This window comes from Nyctereutes procyonoides, unplaced genomic scaffold (genome assembly GCF_905146905.1).
Source record: "Nyctereutes procyonoides isolate TBG_1078 unplaced genomic scaffold, NYPRO_anot_genome, whole genome shotgun sequence".
In the NCBI taxonomy this organism is placed as follows: Eukaryota; Metazoa; Chordata; class Mammalia; order Carnivora; family Canidae; genus Nyctereutes; species Nyctereutes procyonoides.
In genome coordinates, this window is record NW_026575048.1 from 20,945,065 (window position 1) to 20,961,971 (window position 16,907).

The 16,907-nt window shown below is 47.3% G+C and overlaps 1 protein-coding gene across 2 annotated transcripts; it reads right to left on the bottom strand.

Moving 5' to 3' along the window:
• Nucleotides 1-923: 923 nt before the first annotated feature.
• Nucleotides 924-16,700, bottom strand: CGREF1 (cell growth regulator with EF-hand domain 1). Of its 2 annotated transcripts, none has more exons than XM_055326923.1 (6): nt 16,371-16,700; nt 3,355-3,451; nt 2,193-2,258; nt 2,044-2,114; nt 1,795-1,919; nt 924-1,579 (listed from the first exon to the last, which is right to left on the bottom strand). In XM_055326923.1, exons 2-6 carry the CDS (start codon nt 3,432-3,434, stop codon nt 1,136-1,138), a joined length of 786 nt encoding a protein of 261 aa, XP_055182898.1. In that variant the 5' UTR covers nt 3,435-3,451; nt 16,371-16,700; the 3' UTR covers nt 924-1,135. The 2 variants fall into 2 exon arrangements, with proteins under 2 accessions (XP_055182898.1, XP_055182899.1); XM_055326924.1 differs by lacking the exon at nt 16,371-16,700 and adding an exon at nt 8,008-8,104.
• Nucleotides 16,701-16,907: the final 207 nt, after the last annotated feature.

Sequence of the window (16,907 nt, forward strand, 5' to 3'; positions counted from 1 at the left end):
TCCTGGCTGGGGAGGACACTTATCTCCTTGTACCTCAGGGAACCTTCCAAATAATAAGCTACGAGAAAAATCTCTGGACCCCTGGGCTGTCACAAGACTCCAGTCATAGTTCCAGGACCATCCACATGGCTGAACCAACCTGACAGACCAATGGGCAGGGAGCCTACTCTGTGGTTTGGTAGTGCCTTCACAGTCCAAAAATATCTCCCCTGTGACCCGCCCAGAGCCTGAAGCCCCACCCTTGGAGCTGCCTTGTAGTTAAGGCTGTGCTTCAGCCACAGATGTGCCCCAGGACACAGTGTTGCTCTCCCTGTGAGAGACCAGGGCTGAGGTCATATTGGAATTAGCTAATTTTCATATGGGAGTTGGCCACAGAGGCCACAGAGTATGTTAAAACCATGGTCTCTGCAGTCCCACACACGTGAATTCAAATCTGCCACATTAGTGGTGTCATCTTGGGTACGTTACTGACTCGGTCTTCCTCAATTTCCTCATCTGTCAAATGGAGCTAATTCGGCCTGGTCTTAGAATTATTGTAAAGGCACAATCAGACAACATAGAAAATGCCCAGCATGAGGCCTGGTGTGTACTGGGCTCTCAATAAATGGTAGTTCTTGTTAATATTATGGGGAGGGAGGGCATGTACTGGGTGGTGGGGAGGACCGGCTTGGAGCTGCAGGAGGGTACTGGGTGTCTGAAAACCATGGGAGGGGCACGGGGAGCATTTGGGCCCCAGGGAGAGGCTGCGCTCTCTCTCCTGGCTTGTCTGCAGCTGGCTGTGCCCTGCTGTGCTCTGCTGGGTCTCAGCACCATTTGGGAACACTGGGAAAGCAGAAGCCCCTCTATGAGGCCTGTCCAGCCTCCAAACCCCTGTATCCCTGAGGCCAGGCAGGCCAGACCAGTGAGTAGATGGCCCAAGCAGATGAGTTCATTCAGTTCTTTATTGGTTGTCTGGGCCCTAAAGCTGCCCCCTCAACTTAGGGTCTACCTGAGCTGCACAGAAAGACCTGCCCCTACTACTGGGGCCAGGAAGCGGACAAAGAGGTGGTCCTCGTCCCAACATTCACACCCCACTCTTTGGGGCTTGTGTTCTGGTACTGAGACTTCTAGGGGTGCGAATCTCTGTTGTCAAGGTTCATATCTCATCATTCTCCAGCTGAATAACGTGACCTTCAACCTCATTTGGGGTGTTCCTAGACTCCAGTGTTTCCCCTGGAAGCTCCTCTGCTTCCTTTCCAAGGTCCCTGGCCTCTACCTGTCCTCCAGCCTCTACTCCGGGGCCTGGGGCTTCTCTTTCAGCCTCCGCCTGTCCTCCAGCCTCCTGTACAGGCTCCGAGGACTCCCTTTTGGCCTCCACCCCTCCCCCATCTTCTCTGGGATCCAGGGCTTCCTGCAGCTCTTGCCTTGATGGGCTTTTAGCTAACAAGGACTGCCTCCCAACATCTTGTGGCTCCAGGGGCTCTCTGGGCTCCGTGTGCTGAGGGGCCTCTCCTGGGAAGTTGATGAGCTCTGCAGGGGTCATGAGTCCGTCCCCATTCAGGTCCTGCATCTCAAGCACCTCGTCCACTACCAGGATCACCTGTGGAAGCACATGGTTGCTGTGGAGTCTGCAGTGAACAGAGATGTTCCCAGGAGCCTTGACCCTCCCCACATGTCTCCACAGCCCTGCCAAGCAGGCTTAGAGCACTTATTTTATAGTGCATTCACCGAAAGAGTCACAGTGAAAAAGACTGAAGCCCCAAGAAGTGGAGTCTCCTTCATGGGAGAAGGGGCACCCGAGCCCCCAGGGCTTACCGGGTTTGCGATCGGAAAATCAGCAGCTCCAGGTGCCAGAGCTTCGGTCAGCATGGACAACAGCTCCAGGCCATCCAACTGTCCACTCTGGTCATAGTCGTGGAGGGCAAAGAGGTAGAGGAGAACTAAGGAAGAGAAGCCGGATCAGAAGAGGCCTCGGGAACAGGTGGAAGAGGCAAGGGCACATGAGAGCCTGGGGTCAGTCCTGGCTCTGCTGCCCCAGGCACCCCCCAGGGCCCAGCCCCTCACCCTGCTCCCGGGTCATGTGTTCTGGCTCCTTCTCCATCTTCTCCAGTCCCTGGAGGTAGTTCCGCAGAAGCCTGGCAGAAACGTGGAAAGTAAGCCCCAGAGAGGCTGGTCTGCAGACCCTGGCCTACCCCCCAGGCCAGCCCACTCACCGAAGCTGCTCCTGGCCTGGCTGGAAGGGGTTGGGCAGCGGCTGCTGCTGCACTCCAGGGTCCAGCCTGGAGGAGGGAGAGAAGCGCCAGCCTGGCAAAGAGCCTCCTGGAGGATCCAGCCTACCAGCCTTCCACCCTCAGGCTCCTGGCAGCGTTCCCCAGACCCAAAGGGTGTTGTTCTCTCACATTTCCAAAAACCTTGTGGGGAGGAGGCCCTTCTGGTCTCAGAAGCAGAACCTACTCCCTCAGACTGTTTTTATAGATTCCTAACTTAGATGTTAAGGGAAAACCCAAATAAAGCATCTGGTTAGACAGAGGCCAAATGAGGCCACACTTAGTAGAAACAAGTTGGAAACCCGAGAAAACAGTGAATGGGTGGCCAGACAATGTGGATCCTAGTCACCCTTCTATGTCAGGGCCGGGGCCCCAGGGCAGGTAGGTCTCTGGCTCAGCCCAAAGATACCGCCCAGTTTTCCACAGACCGGATTTGCCCCATGACACAAGGTGAGGACATAGATGTTGGTTTTAGAGTTTCTATCTGCTTGGGCTCTCTTTCTCAGTCCTTGAAGCCCGAGATTTGCTCTCAGTTCTGGATGGGCTGCCTCTATGCCCAAATCAGTCCATACCCGTGAGGCCAGTTTGCCCAAATCAGTCCAGACCCGTGAGGCCAGTCCAGACCGTGAGGCCAGTTTGCTGGCAGGAGCCATAGCATCAGCCTTTGTCACAGCCACCAGCCTTGCTGCTGTTCCTTTATCTGTCCCTCCGCTCCACCCAGCGAACTTACTATGTGGTCTTTACACCCAACACCTTGAGAGGGATGTTCACACAAAATAGGATTGATATGCTAATGATCTCGAAGGCTCTGGCATTCCCACATGAGTTGTTGAGAAGAGGAGTGCAGCTTCTTCCCAGGCTTCACACCCCATTGGAACTGAGCGCCTGAATCCCAGATGAATCAATCCCAGCAAATACGCGCTGGGTGGGTACCCACTCTGCAATGAGTGCTCTTACAGGCACAGGCAGGGGTGGCAGCAGCTGGGGGCAGGGGGCAGATACAGAGCTCAGGGAGCATACACTCAGCCTCCTCCCTCCCAGAGGGGCCCAGATTCTTCAGGGACTCTCTGCATCCCAGCCTGTGGCCCTTCCCTCTGAAGCCCGTTACCTCACGGTTCCATCCTTGGGAGCGGCCTGGCTCAGGGGCAGCAGCAGCACTAACATTCTCACTGGCAAAGGTAACAGCATCCTTGCTGGAACTGGAACTAGGAACAGAGTTAGGGAGTCAAGGGGAAGGAATATCTGCCACAGAGTGGGGGAATCAGTGGGTCAGAGGCGCCTTCTCTCCCTGCCTCCACCTGCAGCCCAGGTGTCAGGACTCCTGCTCAGGGAGGAGGCACACACAGACCTCAGCGATCTCCTGTGGAATTTGTCCAAAACAAATCTTACTCCAGACCCACTGGAGTAAAGCTGATCAAGCAGACCTGCTGTGGTGGAAATGGCTCAGCAGGCAGAGGTCTCTCCCCCCTTAGCTCCCCCACTGAGGTGCCCCACCCATTCCCCACACCCATCCCCCTACCATCACCCCCACCAGCCCCTGAGGTGCTCCTAGAAGTGCGGTTTAAGTACATCTACTCCAGTCTAGTCCCTCATTTTGTAGATGGAAACTAGCTCAAAGACGTTAAGAAAAAGGCCAAATCAGAAATGCAGAGTTGCCAAAAGACCAAGACGGACACAGAGGCAGATTGTTAGCTTGTATTTATCAAAACTCACCTAAGAAAAAATCCATAAAGGTTCAGACTCCTTTTTTTAAAAAAAGATTTTATTTATTTATTCATGAGAGACACATAGAGAGAGAGGCAGAGACATAGGGAGAGGGAGAGGGAGAAGCAGCCTCCTCACAGGGAGCCTGATGTGGGACTCAATCCCAGAACTCCAGGATCACACCCTGAGCCAAAGGCAGACACTCAACCTCTGAGCCTCTCAGGAGTACGGAGGTTTGGACTCCTTGACACAGGTCTAAACTCAGGTAAGGATTGAAACAAATCAGAGTGAAACCGATGGTGGCCCTAGGACCTGTTCACTGAATGCAGTTAGGAAATCCCAGTAGAAAGGAAAAAACAAAAGCTTCCCTTTAGACCTACACTGTGTAGGCCCATTGGCAACACAAGCACTTGGTTATATGAAAACAAACAGAGAAAGGATCTATCAGAAGCACAGAGCATGAAGCTCACTGACGAGGCCCAGGTGGATGTGCACATCATATGATCTCCTAAGGAAGCACACACCCACCACAGCTGAAGCCTGAGACCCCATCCCCATCTCTAGGAAGACAAATCACCAGGTGCTTGATGGTCTAGGCAGAGGATCAGGAACCCCTGTCATGGTCCTCGACATTCTGACTGGCATGGAATTCTCCTGGGGACATGTCTGTAGCTTTTGCCAGATTCTCAAAGAGCTCCATGACTGTAACAAGTTGCAGAAGGACCGCAAGGATGGCAATCAACTGCCTCAGAGAGGTGAGGTGGAGCTGGGGAGCACCTGGCCCATGGAAGATACATGTGGGAGCCTAGCTGTAGCTGTGCAAGTGGAGTCACCTTGAGGAAGAAGCTATGAAACATGGAAGTCCACAAGAAGGTGAAGCTACCGAGAGGCATAGAAACAGCCTTTAGTTTTCTCTGCATACACGGCCTCTACAGATACCATGAGTCTACACAGTTTATTGGTGTCCATAATCCCCAATGGCCAAATGGGTGCTGAAGCCACAGTTCCTCTAAAGGTGTTCACAAACACTGGTTGGCAATATAGATCCTTGAGCTTCGGTTGTCGCATCCAAGAGTAAAGACAAGTATTAGTCCTGTCTAAGGGAAGGAATTGGAACTGAGATCTCTGTATCACCAACTGGGAGCCCTCCGAGGTCCCACTGCAGTGGACACATCTCAGTGAAAGGGTCGTTTAGAAAAATATCCAAACCTCCATGTCTGGGAGTATGATGATAAACATCCCAATGAAAGTAATTGCGAAGCTGGATAAAAATAGAAAGTACCTTTTCAAATGCATTGAGTTGGTAAGAAAGTAAGAAATTCTGAGTACGGTAATTCTGAGGAGGCGCTGAGCTTGAGGTCAGCTTTTGCTTTAAGAGTGTCTGTCAAACCAAACCCCAGGTGAATCTGCATTATCAACCTGAATGCCTAGTGCAATAGAGGAGCCCCGAGATAAGCCCTGGACCCACCCAGTGTGAGGAGACTAACAGGAGATTCCCTACATAAAGTTGGGATTCAAACAGCCCGACTCAATCATAAGGGTGAACAAAAGTAAATGTGCCACAAAGAATGGCAGCATAAACCTTGCCTATTTTGACCTCAAAGCTGGGTGGAGAGGGCAGCCCGGGTGGCTCAGCAGTGAAGGCGCTGCCTTCAGCCCAGGCCCTGATCCTGGAGATCCGGGATCGAGTCCCACGTCGGGCTCCCTGCATGGAGCCTGCTTCTCCCTCTGCCTCTCTCTCTCTCTCTCTCTCTCTCTCTCTCTCTCTCACAAAAAAATAAATAAATATATTTTTTTAAAAAGCTGGGTGGAGGGATAAAGTCTTCCCTGAGGACTTGCAACAAGCCTGCTCTAATGTGGGTTCAAGGCTTGAATTAAGCTACTTCTGTGATTCAAAAACCTAAAGCAAATCATTTCTATTTTAAGTGGTACCTGCTTGAGACGACCTCCAATCAACTAGCAGAGGAATATATACACCTTGCCTGAGAAACACAGCTCCTAATCCAGGCCTCAAATTCCTTTTGTAACATGTTAAGGAGCATGACCTCCCAGCCAGAAAGTCATAAACATACAAGAAGCTAAGACACTGTGAGTGAGAGCCAGCTAGCCAATAGCAGGTGAAACCAGACTTGCAAAAATTAAAGACATTGGGATTATTGTACAGAGAATATAAAGGATAATTAATTTGTTTCAAGAAATTAAAGAGATGGGCAGCCCCGGTGGTGCAGCGGTTTAGCGCCGCCTGCAGCCCAGGGCGCGGTCCTGGAGACCCTGGATCGAGTCCCACGTCAGGCTCTCTGCGTGGAGCCTGCTTCTCCCTCTGCCCGTATCTCTGCCTCTCTCTCTCTCTGTGTGTCTCTATGAATAAATAAATAAAATCTTAAAAAAAAAGAAATTAAAGAGAAACTTGAAACTATGGGAGAGGGATATGAGCATAAAAATGCCAAGAAGATTTGAAAAAGAACTAAATATAAATTACAGAAATATAATGAAAAGATTGACTTAATTTTGCTTTAAATATTTTATTTATTTATTTATTTATTTATTTATTTATTTGAGAGCAAGATAGGGAGAGAAAGCGTGAATGGAGTGGGAGGAGAGTAAGAAGCAGGTTCCCCATTGAGCAGGAAGCCTGACAAGGGACTTGATCCCAGGACCCTAGTATCATGACCTGAGCCGACTTAACTAATTGAACCACCCAGGCACCCCACCTTTTTTTTTTTAAAGTAGGTTCCACACTTAGCTTGGAGCCCAATGTGAAGCTTGAACTCACAACCATGAGATCAAGACCTGAGCTGATATCAAGAGCCAGATGCTTAACTGACTGAGCCACCCACGTGCCCCACAAAGAGACTGATTTTAAAATGCAATGAGTAATTTAGGTTAGACTCAGACGATGTGAGAATTAATGAATAAATCATCCAGAAAGTAGCTCATAGAGTCAAAAACAGAGGTTAAGCAGTATGGAAGATGGAGGAAATAACAGAGAAAATTGGATCTAAGCACTATTATCTGAGAAATGACAGCTGATCTATTGCAAAATACTAATACTCCATCCAGGAAACCCAACAATCCCAGGCCAATTAAATAAGCAGGATACACACCTCCAAGGCTGTTCTGAAACTACAGAACACCAAGAAAAAAAGATCTTGAAAGCAGTCAGAAAGAAAAGACAAATCCCCCAAAAGGAAGATTAGACGGACCACTGACTTCTCAACAGCATCACTGATTTTAACACCCTAAGAGGGCATGGGGGAGAATTGCCATTCTAGAGTTATAGTCTCAGCAAAATTATCTTCAAGAACAAGGTGAAACAAGAACAATTTTAATAAACAACCAATTAGAAGTGCCTGGGTGGCTCAGTCAGTTTTGCACGTCTGTCTTGGGCTCTGGTCATGATCTCAGGATCCTGGGATTGATCCCTGCATCAGGCTCTCTGCTCAGTGAGGAGTCTGCTTCTCCTTCTCTCTCTCCCTCTCTTTCTGTACTCTCTTTCTGTCAAATAAATAAAATCTTTAAAAAAATTTTTAAACAACAAATAAGAGAATTTTCCAACATTTCTCCATTAAAGGAAATTCTAAGGGATCTATCTCAGGAACAAGGAAAATGATCCCAGAAGGGTTTGAAATGCAAGGAAAAATGGTGAGCAGAAAAAAAAAATCACAAAGTATTTGGGAAAATATAAATAAACATAGACTGGTAATTATTTTTTAATATGGGGCAAAAAAGATGGTCTGAGTTATAATATCGGACAACATTAAGATGTAAGGTAAGGACAGTTGTTTGGAAATAGAATAGACTTTGTTAAATAGTCATGCAAGAGTCATAAGGATCACCACTAAAAAACCAGAAATGGAATAAACCAGTAGAGAAAAAAAATGAATGAAATTTTTTAAAAAAATCAATTCAAAGGAAGGCTGTAAAAGAGAAAAGAGAAACTACAAAAAAAGGGAAGGCAAATAGCAAGCATAAAATAAGATGATAAAAATATATCTAAGTTTCTCAGTAGTCAAAACTATAAATTATTTAAATTCGTCAACTAAGAAATAGAAATTACCAAAATGTATACAAAACAAAGTAGTTGGGGCAGCCCCGGTGGCGCAGCGGTTTAGTGCCGCCTGCAGCCCAGGGCGTGATCTTGGAGACCTGGGATCAAGTCCCACGTCGGGCTCCCTGCATGGAGCCTGCTTCTCCCTCTGCCTGTGTCTCTGCCTCTCTCTCTCTCTCTGTGTCTCTTCTCTATGAATACATAAATAAAATCTTTAAAAAAAAAGTAGTTATATGCAATTTTCAGGAAATGAACCTAAAAAGTATAGACACAGGTTGAAAGCAAATGGATGACAGAAGTATATATAAAGCAATTAAAAAAAAGCAATAATAGACAAAAGAAAGCTAGTAGGGTTTTATTGACATTAGACTATATTTTTAGACTAGATTTTAATGTGAAAGGCATTATTATAGATAAAAGAATGTCATTTAAAATTCATAAAAATTTAATCCCCTGGGAAGATATCATAGTTCTGAACTTGTATATGTCTAATAACATAGGCTCGAAACATCTAAAATAAAAACTGACATAACACTACACACCTATTAGCATGTCCAAAATCCAGGACACTGACAATTCCAAATGCTGGCGAGGATGTGAAGCAGCAGGAACTCTCATTCATTGTTGATGGGAATGCAAAATGGCACAACCACTTTGGAAGACTTTTAGGCAGTTTCGTATAAAACTAAACATATTCTTACCATACAGTCTAGCAAATCCACCAATTGCACCCCTTCATATATACTGAAAGGGGCTGAAGAATTATGTCCACACAAAAACCTTCACATAGATGTTTATAGCAGCTTTCTTCATAATTGCTAAAACTTGAAAGCATCAAGATGTACTTCAATAGGTGGATGGAGAAATAAACTGTGGTATATCCAGACAATGGAATGTTAGTGCTAAAAAGAAATGAGCTATCAAGCCACAAAAAGACCTAGAAGAATTTAAGTGAATATTACTAAGTGAAAGAAGCCAATCTGAAAAGGCAATACACTGTATGATCCTAACTATATGACATTCTTAAAAAGGCAAAACTATGGAGACAGTCAAAATGTTGGTGGTTGCTAAGGCTTGAGGTGGAAAAGATGAAGAGGTGGAGCATAGAAGATTTTAGGGCAGTGAAACTACTCTCTATGATACTATAATGATGGATTATACATTTGTCTAAACCCACAGAATGTATACGAATGAACCATGTCATAAACTATGGACTTTGAGTGATGATGTGTCAGTGTGGGTTCATCCAGTCATAATGAATGTACGCTGATCTGGGATGTTGATAATGGGGGAGGTGTGTATGGGGGTAGAGTGTGCAAAAGAGATATAGGAAATCTCTGTACCTCCTTCTCAATTTTGTTGTGAACCTAAAGCTGCTCTAAAAAATAGAATCTTAAAAAAAAAAAAAACAGCAGAACTACAAGGAAAAAAGTCTAATCTGCCATCATGGGAGGAGAATTTAACATACCTCATTCAGTATTTGAAAGATAAGCAGACTAAAAATTAGTAAGAATGTAGAGGGTTGAATAAAATATTTAATATGCCTGAGCTAATGAGCAAATGGGAGACTACCGCTTCAATCTCTTAGCAAATACATGTTCTTCTTAATGCATGTGGAATATTTATAAAAACTGTCAAGTAGTAGGCCAGAGCATATGGCTCAGTGCATATCAGAGAATCTGTCTCACACCATATTATATGACTAACATATAATTACATTAGAAGCCAATAACAAAAATGATCTCAAGAAATCTCACATATATGGAAATTTAAAAGGCACACTTACATGTGGATTACAGAAGAAAATCATAATGGAAACTGTTAAATACTTAGAATTGGATACTGGGAAAATATACTGGGAAAAATACTGGGAAAATATACATGAAAATAAGACAGGTAGGTGCCCCTGGGTGGCTCAGTTGGTTAAACATCTGCCTTTGGCTCAGGTCATGATCTCAGGGTCCTGGGATTGAGCCCCACATCAGCCTCTCTGCTCAGTGGGGAGCCTGTTTCTCCCTCTGCCTGTCTCTCTTACTCATGTTCTCTCTCTCTCTCTTCTCAAATAAACAAGTAAAAAATAAAAATAGAAAGACAAGAAACAAGATAGGTAGCCAGAGCAGTATCAGAGGGAAAGTGGGTTGACTTAAAAGCATATATTAGGTAAAAGTTCACGAGTTAAGTTTCCAATTCAATAAGCTAGTAAAATAGAAAAAGCTTAAAATGAAAAATAAAAGATGGCAGAAATTAAGAATGTGATAGAGAAGAACAATAAAGCCAGAGACTGGTGTTGCTTTATTATTTTTTTAATTTTTTAATGTTTTATTTATTTATTTGAGGGGGGGCAGAGACACAGGCAGAGGGAGAAGCAGGCTCCATGCAGGGAGCCTGACATGGGACTCGATCCTGGGTCTCCAGAATCACACCCCAGGCTGCAGGTGGTACTAAACCGCTGCACCACCAGGGCTGCCCCTGGTGTTGCTTTAAAAAGGACTAATAGGGGATCCCTGGGTGGCTCAGTGGTTTAGCGCCTGCCTTTGGCCCAGGGTGCGATCCTGGAGTCCCGGGATCTAGTCCCGCGTCGGGCTCCCGGCACGGAGCCTGCTTCTCCCTCTGCCTCTGCCTGTGTCTCTGCCTGTGTCTCTGCCTCCCTCTCTATATAATAAATAAATAAATAAATAAATCTTTAAAAAAATAAAAAATAAAAAGGACTAATATAATAGGGGTGCCTGGGTGGCTCAGTCAGTTAAGCGTCTGCCTTTGGTTCAGGTAACGATCCCAGGGTCCTGGGATCGAGTCCCACATCAGGCTTCCTGCTCGACAGCGAGTCTGCTTTTCCCTCTACCCTTCCCTGCTGATTGTGCTCTCTCAAATAAATAAATAAAACAAAACAAAAAAAACACTGATAAATAGACAAGCCTCTGACAACTTGCATTAAGAACAGAGAGAAAAGGCACAACTTAACAACATTAACATTGAGCATGGGGACATAACTACAGAAATAGCAGAAATTAGAACTTAGAGGTTAGACCTAATTTCCTAGAAAAACCTAATAGCAAGACTGATGGAGAAAGAAATAGCAAGTCTTAATAGTCCTATAACCATTAAAGAAATTGAATCAGTGAGGATTAACCTATATTGTTTGAGGGACTACAAACTCGAAACGTTTCTAGAAAGCAGCCTGCAAATGTGCACCGATTGCCATGAAACTCTGACCCAACAATACCAACCTGAGGATTACATAAGGAGGAGCTCAAATGGGAAAAAAATTATAAAGATACTTATAACCATGTTATACGTATTAGTCAAAGAAACATAACCTGAATGTCTAACATTTAGGCAATGGCTAAGCAAATCACATTGTATGAGGGAGCATTTAGAAATAAGTCTTGCAGAACACCTGGGGGCTCAGTCAGTTGGGCTCTTGGTTTCTACCAGGTCACAGTCTCAGGGTCTGGAATCGGTCTCTCACACCAATCCCAACCCCTATGTCGGGCTCTGCATTCATCAGGGCGTCTGCTTCTTTTTCTTTCCCTCTGCCCCTCCCCTGCTCTCTCTCTTTTTCAAATACTTTTTAAAAAATGATAAATATTGCAAAAAATAGATTTGAATATATCAAAGGTTTAGGGGTGCCTGGATAGCTCAGTTAGGTGTCAGCCTTCAGCTCAGGTCATGATCTCAGGGGCCTGGGATTGAGCCCCATGTCGGGCTTCCTGCTCAGCAGGGAGGCTGCTTCTCTTTCTTCCTCTGTCTCTCCCCCTGCTTGTGCTCTCTCTTTCTCTCTCTGTCAAATAAATAAAATCTTTAAAAGTAATTTTAAAAAAGCTTTAAACTTCTGTATTATGAAAGACACCATAAGTATAACAGGACAGGTGGAATAAAGGACTGGAGGAATGCGAGTAGGTTTTAAAACTACTCGGGTTCTCTCTGTAGCGGGGAGCTCACTGCAGCCTACCCCAACAGGGGGTCAAAGACAAATCTGAGAGAGATTTCCTACGGGGGACTGACTGAGTGGAAAGGCTGCAAGGCTGCAAGGCTGCAAGGCTGAAGACATCTGTGCCTAAGCCAGGAGGATTAGGAAGAAGGTCTTGCCCACAGGGGGCTTGAGTGTTCAGGAAGTAATGGCTGAAGGAGGGTATGGGTCCATGGGTCAGAGGGCGCTGTTCTTTTCGTCCAGGGTGCTGCTGGCGTTTTCAGGGGTGGTGGTGGCAGGGTTCAGCTGAGGGTTTTAGACTCTAAGGTGGAACAAGAGACATATAATTGCTGAGAGGGCCAGCTGGCTAGAAGAGGCCAGACAGAGAACGCCAGAAAGAACAGACCCTGGGACTGATGCCACAGGGGGTAGCTTGGCAGCACCAGATGTCAAAGACCTATGTTGACAAAGACCAGAAGGTGAGCATCCATAGGGAAGGCAAGTATAGATGTAAGTTTGTAGAATGAAGATAATACTATCAGGCACCTACTATGTGTGAGGAACTATCTTATAAGTGAGATGATAATACAAAGTAGAATTACTTATCCTTGTAGTTCCTTAAAGCTTGCAAACATAAAATAAAGGAAAGATACAAATGTTAGATAATGATTGGGAGAAAGAGAAACACAGACTTCCTAAGGATGAGGTGGCATAGCCCAAAGGTGAAGGGTAGGTCCGGGCCCAAAGCCCCAGGCCACCTGAATCCAAACTCCAGCTCTCAAATGCAGTAGTTGTGGGACTTCTGTGCTTCACGTTCTCCATCTGCAACCTAAGGCAGACGAGAGCATCTCTCATGGGGTGTGGGGTTCGATTTTACACATCCTACACATTCTGCACAGTGCCTGGTCATCCAATAATGCCTTTTTCCCTCTGGAAATATTCCTGGATTCCTCTGCAGTGGCTTCACACATACCCACCCTCCTGGTCTCCCCACTGGATACCCTCAGATTATTTTCTGCACTGCCACCCCATCTGTTCACTGCCAGGACCTGCGCCTACTGGAGGGACTGGAATAATTTAAATCCCTCAGAGCTGCCAAAACCTATTATCTGGGCTTCATGTGTGATCATGCACTAGCAGGTGCCTTTTAAAAGAGGACTCTCTGGTAGTAGCAATTCAGGCATAAAGGGGAAGCACCCCTCAGATCCCACTAATCCACTCACTCATTAGGCCAAATGTGCTGGTTTGCAAAAGGTCTACAAATTGATTGACACTTCTTTCCACAAAGGACCAAGTCCAATTTGCCTTTCCATGTATGCGATCTGGACTTAGCCACTCACTTCTAATGAATAGCTGAAATACAGCTACACGACTTCCAGGTGTATGTCATAAAAGGTGACATAGACCTGGCTCTGCTTCTTTCTCATCTCCCCACAGGCCAGTATGCACCTCTGGAGCCCTGAGCCACCATGGAAGAAGTCTGGAAGGAGAAAGAATTTCAAGACTGCACGCTCATGAACAAATCCATGTTATTGTTTCCAGCCACTAAGTTTTAAGATGGTTGTTGTCTTAGTAATCAGAACTGTGTGTGACTGGGCAGTAGTCACACGGAGCCCACCTCTCAGAGGGGTTCTTGGCTTAGTGTAATGCTCTGCTGTCACCATCTTGAAATTCTTTCTCCTTTTTTTCTTAATTAAGTAGGCTCCACGCACAGTGTGGGGCTTGAACTCATGACCCTGACATTGAGAGTCTCATGTTCTACCGACTGAGCCAGCCAGGCACCCCATCATCTTGAAATTCTTTTTTTTTTTTAAAGATTTTATTTATTTATTCATGAGAGACACAAAGGGAGAGAGCGAGAGAGAGAGAGAGAGGCAGAGACACAGGCAGAGAGAAAAGCAGGCTCCATGCAGGGAGCCCAATGTGGGACTTGATCCCGGGACTCCAGAATCATGCCCTGGGCCAAAGGCAGCGCTGAACCACTGAGCCACCCAAGGATTCCTCCATCTTGAAATTCTTTTTTTTTTTTTTAATTTTTTTATTTTATTTACGATAGTCACACAGAGAGAGAGAGAGGCAGAGACACAGGCAGAGGGAGAAGCAGGCTCCATGCACCTGGAGCCCGACATGGGATTCGATCCCGGGTCTCCAGGATCGCGCCCTGGGCCAAAGGCAGGCACCAAACCGCTGCGCCACCCAGGGATCCCTCCATCTTGAAATTCTTAATCTTGTTCTTGCCCTAGGCCCTGAAAGCGTGTATCTGATCCTGAACCCTGCCTACATGAATTACCATTATTCTCCTCTTGGTCCTAACGCATCCATCATATGTATACAACTATAAAGTATGTATAGTGGAGAGAGAACAGAGCTTTGGGACAGCCCCACCACAGGCTGTTAATTGGGTAAGTTAATTATCCTCATTGAACTTCGGTTACTTTATCCACACAATGAGATAATAACAGAACTCACCTCACACAATTACAATGGATAGTAAGTACATAATGAATTCCTTCTTGCACAAATTAATGTAGTAGCATCTTTCTTGTCCTTGCCTCTGGTAGCTTCTCCATTTAAGGAACCCTTCAGGGGTGCCTGGGTAGCTCAGTTGGTTAAGCATCTGGCTATTGGTTTTGGATCAGGTCATGATCTTGGGGTGGTGAGATTGAGCCCCGTGTCCTGAGCATGAAGACTGAGATTCTCTCTTTCCTTTTCCCTCTGCTCCTCCCTTTGCTCTCTCTCTCTCTCTTTCTCAAATAAATAAATAAATCTTAAAAAAAAAAAAAGAACCCTCCGTCCCCACATTAATCTTCCTTAGCTAGAATGCCACTGCCACAAAATCTTCAATGGCTCCCAATTTCTATTACAGTCCAGAGTCCTCAGCTGGGCATTCAAGGCCTTGTATAATCAGCTATGAGGTTACCATTTTATATTCATCTTCCAGGGCTCCATTACATTAACACTTGGCTTCAAACAGAAGGGTTACTGGAGTCTCCCAACATACTTCTCACTTTCACTTTTCAGGGCTCTTGCCCAAGCTGATTTACCCTCTACCTGGAATACCCTGGGCCCTCCTGACAACCTGAGCACTCTGGTTACAGTTCATGTCACAAGCTTAAATAACTGTATGTGGACTATTAATGCCATCTAAATAATATTCTCTTAAGTTATGCTTCTGTCCTTTTTGGTACAGGTGATCCACCTCTACTGTTTAAAGAAATTCAAGCTTAAAGGCACCTCGAGTAATGTGTAATGAGGTTGGTGTAATATGATTTGTTCACCCTTAAGACATTTCTCAGCATTTACAAAAGTTTTTGTAAGCAGCAGAAATAAAGCCATTATGAACCACTTCCTAATCATCTCCTATAACTGTAATGCCCACAGATGTAATTTATCCTCAGACCACCTGAAAGCCACAAGTCATAGTTAACAGTTATGATGTAATTCAATAGTTATTCACATCCTTCACACACACTCACATTCATACACTCACATTTGCAGTGACTCTCAGGCCTCGGATTGCTTCAAGCCAGTGCACCAGCACATGGGAAGAGAGCCCTCCTGGCATGAGACCTCTGAACAAATCCTGCCTCCCAGTCCTGAAAGTGTGATCCGGGTGGGTGTCTCACTCTCTCTGGACCTGGGGTAACAGTATCTGTCTTGTAAGGGCCTGGGGAAGATGCAATGGGATCATGCAGGTTGAATGACGGGCATTTGAGTATTTCCAGAGAATCTAGGATGCAGCAGAGGCCTTTGATCTTGGGTAGCTTCCTGTCCAGTGCAAAACTTTCTTCCACAGCATCAATGGCCATTCCGGCTTGCTTAACTTTCCAGGCCAGGAGTCTAGCACCTCACAGGGCATCCACTCCATTTCTCGCTGAGTCTAACTGTCCAAAAATTATTTTGAACCAAATCCTAACCTTTAACTTATCCCTCTGGTGGCCCCTTCTGCCTCCCAAGACACCATCTCCCCCCCCCCCCAAAAAAAAAGAAGAGAGAGAGCTTCTACAGCCAAAAAGGTCCCACACCTGAGAGCTGATCTCTACCCTGCCACTTCCAGCTGGGCGATAACCTGGGGCCCCTCCCCAGCCCCCCTTTTCTTCATCTGCCAAATGAGGATGAAACTCCTGCCGGCCCCCAACCTCCCTCCCAGGATGTCAGAGGGACAAAGGAGCCCCTGGAGGGAAAGGCGGGTGGGCAATTGTGAGCCCCCCTCATCACACCTGGGAGCTCAGGATTCTCTCCGGCCCCTCCCTCTACCTGGTCTCCAGGGGAACCTCCTCCCGCCGCAGGGGGGCACGCAGAGGGCCTGCCTCTGCAGCCCGGGGGCCGGGGGCCGGGAGGGCGCCCCCGCCCCGCGGTCCCGCCCCGAGACCCGCGCGTCCCCGCGGGCTCCGGTGGCGGCGCCGGCCCCCCGCCCGCCCAGCCCGGTGCCCGGCCGCCCCGGGGCGGAGCGCGGACCCACCTGCGGCGGCGCGGCGAGGGCTGGGGTCTGGCTTCGCGGCGGCTGAGGCTGTGCGCTGGCCGCGCCTCGGCTCGCCGCGGCCGCCGGGTCCTCCCCCCCGCGGGCCGCTCCACGTGGCCGCTCCACGTCGCCCTCCGGCCGGCCGCCGCCCTGGCCCGGGCAGAGTCCGCAGCGCCAGCGGGCGCGGGCAGGGCCGCCGCCTTCCGCAGCCCCGGCGGCCGTCGTCCCCGCGGTCCCGGTCCCGGCGCGGGGGGTGAGCGTGCGTGCGTGTGTGTGTGTGTGTGTGTGTGTGTGTGTGTGTGTGTCTCGCGGAGAGAGACAGAGACAGACCTAGACACAGAGACCGGCGGGCAGATGGTGACGCTGGTGTGTATGGGAAGCATGTCCAGCGGCGGTGACGCTGCCGGTGCCGCTGCCTGCTGGCCCCCAGATGTGCAGGACAGGACCACGCTAACTCACTGTGATGGTGACTGGGGTGGCTGTGGCTGTCCTATGAGGCACTTGTGACAGTAGGCGTATGGGACCCTGTATCCAGAG

Bases quoted from the DNA above. Each gene is read 5' to 3' on its own strand.
- CGREF1 (XM_055326923.1), bottom strand. From the start codon at position 3,434: ATGCTGTTACCTTTGCCAGTGAGAATGTTAGTGCTGCTGCTGCCCCTG. The intron at 2,259-3,354 runs GTAACGGGCTTC...TCCCTCCTCCAG, and splicing joins CCCAAGGATGGAACCGTGAG to GCTGGACCCTGGAGTGCAGC. The intron at 1,580-1,794 runs GTAAGCCCTGGG...GTGCTTCCACAG, and splicing joins ATTTTCCGATCGCAAACCCG to GTGATCCTGGTAGTGGACGA.